Raw genomic sequence first — 5,013 nt, forward strand, 5'->3', positions numbered from 1 at the left:
AACGAATGCTTGCATGACGTTCACTCGCTGCGCGCTGGCTTCCGCGCATGTAAATTTTCGTGGCGCCACATCACGTTCGGCGTATTCACGCATTTTTTCTGTTTCCAATGACGTCAATCGAGTTCGCAAACAGCGAACTAGAAGACGTGACGGATGAGGCGTCTCCCAATCACAGCTTCTGGTTATCGATCGTGTGTGTTTACGTAGAAGGACGAATGTTCAGATCAGCAGGAGCGTATTGTTTTCGCCACTATTTAGCATATCCTCGTGCATTGTTTCAGCCTTCCGAGAGTGCATTGTGTTCACTGCTATTTATCACAGGCATGCTGTTTATCCTTTCGTTCGCATTTGCCTACGAGTTGCACCACATTCCCTCCCATATAGCGCAATCTGATGTTGTTCTCCACTTTTGGCCACCTGTTTGCCGACCCCTTCCGTTCCGCACCTTAGCGCCAGCGACCCTCCCGCCTCAGTCCACCGGCATCTCCGTTGACATCAGTGACGTCACAGCGGCGCCTCGACACTAACCACTGCTTCCTTGGTTTTCAGTTCGCCGAGATCCCACCTGAGAAAGGCCTGCGCCGCTGCAAGTGCTGGCTGCGGCAGGTGGCGCGCAAGGCGCGCAAGAACATCCTGCACCACAGCACACACGACTGCTCCATCCCGCCGGACTGCCGCGAGCAGCTCAAGCACATCTACGTCTACTGACACCGTGCCGACGAGGTGACGTCATACCGACACTGTGACGTCGCGCCGCGAGAGCACGTCGTAACGTGGCGGTGACGGGAAGAGACGGCCAACTGGTTGGCGTCGGTTAGGATCGGTTGGTGGGGTGACCTCGCGACGGACCGCGAAGTGGGGCTCGCCGACACCCAGCAGGAGCTCTTCGAGACAAGCAAGCGCTGCAGGGAGACCTCAGAAGTGCTTTATGATTACATTCTCACCATGAATGTCACAGACGTTCTCCAATTCTTGGTTGGCGTTTCAAACCTCTGCTCACTCTACATGGGACTGGCCGTCAGGCATCAGCTGCCAGGCATCGACCAAGAATCAAAAACGCCGCGGAGAAGCCCTTTGTTGGCTCATCAAGATCTGAAGCTGCACCGGCACTCCGCGAGCACTCCCTCCACAGCACTCCCTCCATTCCGCGAGTTATCAAACTCTGCGGCGAGCAGATCTTCAAGCTCTCAGACCCTGCGGGGCCCTGACTCCGTGTCGCGTCTCTGCACGGCCGGCTGCGTCAGGCCGACAGTGCAGCATCCAGTCCGGCACCCGGTCCGGCAGTCCAGTCCGGTGTCCGGTCCGGCGTCCGGTCCGGCACCTGTTTCGGCGGCGAATTCGTCCCCCAAATCCCTTGACCCAGTGCCGGCCAGGGTCGACCGGCCCCCTGCCGCGCCCGCTGGCAAGATCGACTGTCGTCACCAGCGCTGACCCGGCCACAGGTGGTGCAACAACTGTCTAATGGACACCGGTATGGCCTGTCGATCACAGGCGGGTCAAGCGCCAGGCGGCGAGGTAGGCGGTGAGAAATGGCGGGCGGAGACCGACAGCTGTGATAACGTGCTCGGTATGAGGTACCGGTGAGTGCCACAGGCGTCTGAGGGCTTCGTGTGGCAGGCCGGTCCGCGATGGCGGTTCAGCCCCCAGTGTCGCTGTTGCCAACAGCACCGGCTCCGGTACCGCTGTTGCCGACAGCATCATATCCAGTACCGCTGTTGCCAACAGCACCACATCCGGTGTCGCTGTTGCCAACGGCACCATATCCGGTGCCGCTGTTGCCAGGTGCCTCTGTTGCCGACCGGCGCTGGCCGGGCTGCGTCGGTAGCGGAGCCAGGGGCGGCCTCAGGCCTGCTCTCTCTGCAGGCGTTGCTATCGCGAGGTCCCGGGTTCTGGCGTTGGCTTGACCACCATTGTTATTCATCATATTGTGCGATGTAGCAAAAGAAAAGAATGCTATGCTGCCGCCAGCACTCGTCGGCCCCTATTTCTTCCCCCACTCCGACACCGCCCCTCGCCCGGGTTTCTACTCCGTGGCTCCGCCCCTCGCCCCCGGCTTCTCCTTCCTGGCTCCGCCCCTGACGCCACGGACGCCGCCGCCGCCCGTGGATACCTGTGTCGGCCGTGACTGATGGCAAGGATGGAGGGAGGCCGGCGGCGGCGGCACACTATCCAGCGTCGGCCGGCGCTGTCCGGCCCGCCACGCTGGGGCGCTGGCGGCGGGCGGCGTGCCGTCGTGCCCGTCCACATAAAAACACATTGCCGGGGCAAGGCAGAAAAAGGGTTTTGTATGAAGGGTCAGCCTCCGAAAAACGAGCCGAACAACCCGGTCGCGGAACTCTTTTGCTGTGGTCGGGTTTCCGACAGGGCGAGCTTTTGCCGCTGTTCGCCGAGAACGATGCTTGGTTCCGGATGCTATTCTGGCACGGGGATAAATCTGGCAGCACTGCTGGTTTTAATACCACAGGTCTTAGTCGAACCCCACCCTGGGAGGCACTCATAGGTCAAGGACATGCAGAAACGCGTTCAATAAGCAACGAGAAAAGGCGCCGTCCGCGCATATCCACTCCGTGAGGGTGTGACTGGGAGGCTGAGAACCACCTCATCCCCCACTGGTCCCGTCTGCAGGGCAGAGAACCATCACATCCCTTGTTGGTCCTTCTGCAGGGCAAAGGACCACCGCATCCCTCACTGGTCTCGTCTGCAGGTCAGAGGACCGCCACATCTCTCATTGGCCCTCTGGAGGGCAGGGGACCACCACATCCCTCACTGGTCTCGTCTGCAGGTCAGAGGACCACCACATCTCTCGTTGGCCCTCTGGAGGGCAGGGGACCACCATATCCCTCACTGGTCCCGTCTGCAGAGCAAGGGACCACCACATCCCTCACTGGTCCCGTCCGCAGGGCGGGGGACCGCCGCATCCCTCGCTGGTCGATCCAAATGCCGGCTGCGTTCCTTGGTGAGGACGCTCTTTCGCCGCGGCCACGAAATCGTGGCGATCATAATCTCACCGACCGCCTCCATCGCCAAGACCTGGGGCTCACCAGGAGCCCCGACAAGGACAGACACGAGCTGCTGGTTTTTGCTGTTACGCAACGCGCGCTTGTGTGCTATTCGGCGTCGCTTGTGTGCTATTCGGCGTCGCTTGTGTGCTATTCGGCGTCGCCCACTGGCAGCCATCTGTGCATGCGCATTCTTTGTCGAGCGATATCAGCCGAACGATATTTGGCAATGTGGCTGGCGTTCTTGCGATGAGCGTGGCTGTTTGACGCTAAGGCTGGCTCCCTCACGCATAAGGAATGAACGGTTGCGAACCGCACAGGCTTCTGGCGTCGCTTCGTTTTTAGGGCTTATCGTGTCATATGGCTTGAATACGCCAGCACCAGCCGTTCACACCACCGTTACGTGGAGTGATAGCATGTGAGGGGCAGAACACCACCAGAGTGTTTGTGTTCCATGTCATGGCCGTGTGCTCTCCATTGTGCGCCCGCGTGCTTGCACGCGCGACGGACAGCAAATGATGAAGTTTACTGTGTCAGTGTCGGTGTCAGTGTGTCAGTTGTCAGCCTCCACGAGGCGTGCACGGCGAGAGCGTGACTCGGCGGAACGCCGGGCCGACCCCCTGCGGGCTTGCAATCACAATGGCGTGACCCCCCCCCCTCTTGCCACCGTATTCAGATGCAGTTCTCCGGGAAAAGCTCAGTCCTCGCTATAGTTGACGTGTTTTTTCGTTCATGATCGTTGGCGCAATTGCGGTATTTGGGCGTGGTCGCGCGCGATATGCATGTGTAATGTCAACACTCGGGCCAGAGCTGGGTTCGCCGCAGGCGGCTGTTCCGTGCGCGCTCGAAAGTCGCGTTGGAAACTGATGGCCTGCTTCTCGTGGCGTGGTGGTACAGTTCGGAGGGCGTCCGTTAGTGCTTGTCTGTGAAATTTGCCTACGTGAAGTGATAGCATGTGATTTGTGACGCTCAAACAGGCTCATAAAAGATAGCTCATTAGCTCATGTGTCAATAAATCATTATCCCATGTGTCTAGCGTTTATCATTTGGTAGCACGGACAGGAGGCATGTGACGAGCGAGAGGTGGGTGGGGCCGCATCAAAAGTCAGCACGGGCAGAAGGCAATGTGAAGAGCAAGAAGTGGGTGGGGCCGCATCAAATGCCATTTTGCAGCACGGACAGGAGATATGTGACGAACAAGAGGTGGGAGAGGCAGCATCAAAAGTCAGCACGGGCAGGAGGCCATGCGACGAGCAAGAGGTGGGAGGGGCCGCATCAAAAGTCAGCACGGGCAGGAGGCAATGTGACGAGCAAGAGGTGGGAGGGGCAGCATCAAAAGTCAGCACGGGCAGAAGGCAATGTGAAGAGCAAGGGGTGGGTGGGGCAGCATCAAAAGTCAGCACGGGCAGGGGGCAATGTGAAGAGCAAGAGGTGGGAGGGGCCAGCATCAAAAGTCAGCACGGGCAGGGGGCAATGTGACGAGCAAGAGGTGAGTAGGGCAGCATCAAAAGTCAGCACGGGCAGAATGCGATGTGACTAGCAAGAGGTGGACATCGAAAGCCTACACCGCAAGCTGCCCCTTTTCCAGTGAATAGCCCCCCCCCCCCCCCTGTAGCTGAGGGTGTGACGCAAGGCGATGTGGGTGCTCCTACCCGCACCGACGAGCGCTGACGTTTCGTGACTGGGTCCGGAATCAGTCCGGTCTCCTTGCGTCCGCGACAGGTCTCCAAACCAGCTGGGCGCGGTGCGCTTGATGCCGCTCGCGCTGGTCGCAACGCGAGTCAACAGGCCACCGGCTGGCACTCACTGCGCTGTCGAAACTGCTGCTCTCTGGCGAATGATTGTCTCCTGATATGGTGGTGATCTATTACATTATTCATTGGATTCTGCCGCGCCAGCTGGCTTCTCATGTTAAATGACGTGAGACATTATTTTTCCTAATTAGCATAGATAAGAGCGCTAATGGTGTGTTTTGTTTAATTAATATCGGGTTAGTATCATGATGAGGACAATG

General features: G+C 58.8%; 1 protein-coding gene across 1 annotated transcript; it reads left to right on the forward strand.

Moving 5' to 3' along the window:
* Positions 1–548: 548 nt before the first annotated feature.
* On the forward strand, positions 549–4,028 carry LOC119091577 (uncharacterized; the record flags this gene model as incomplete). The annotated part of the gene is given in 1 exon segment (XM_037214389.1): positions 549–4,028. A coding segment is annotated over 1 exon segment (160 nt), but the record flags the coding sequence as incomplete, so codon positions are not given.
* Between the last annotated feature and the right edge of the window lie 985 nt (positions 4,029–5,013).

Source organism: Pollicipes pollicipes, unplaced genomic scaffold (assembly GCF_011947565.3).
Source record: "Pollicipes pollicipes isolate AB1234 unplaced genomic scaffold, Ppol_2.1 Scaffold_1600;HRSCAF=1878_pilon_pilon_pilon, whole genome shotgun sequence".
NCBI lineage: Eukaryota > Metazoa > Arthropoda > Thecostraca > Pollicipedomorpha > Pollicipedidae > Pollicipes > Pollicipes pollicipes.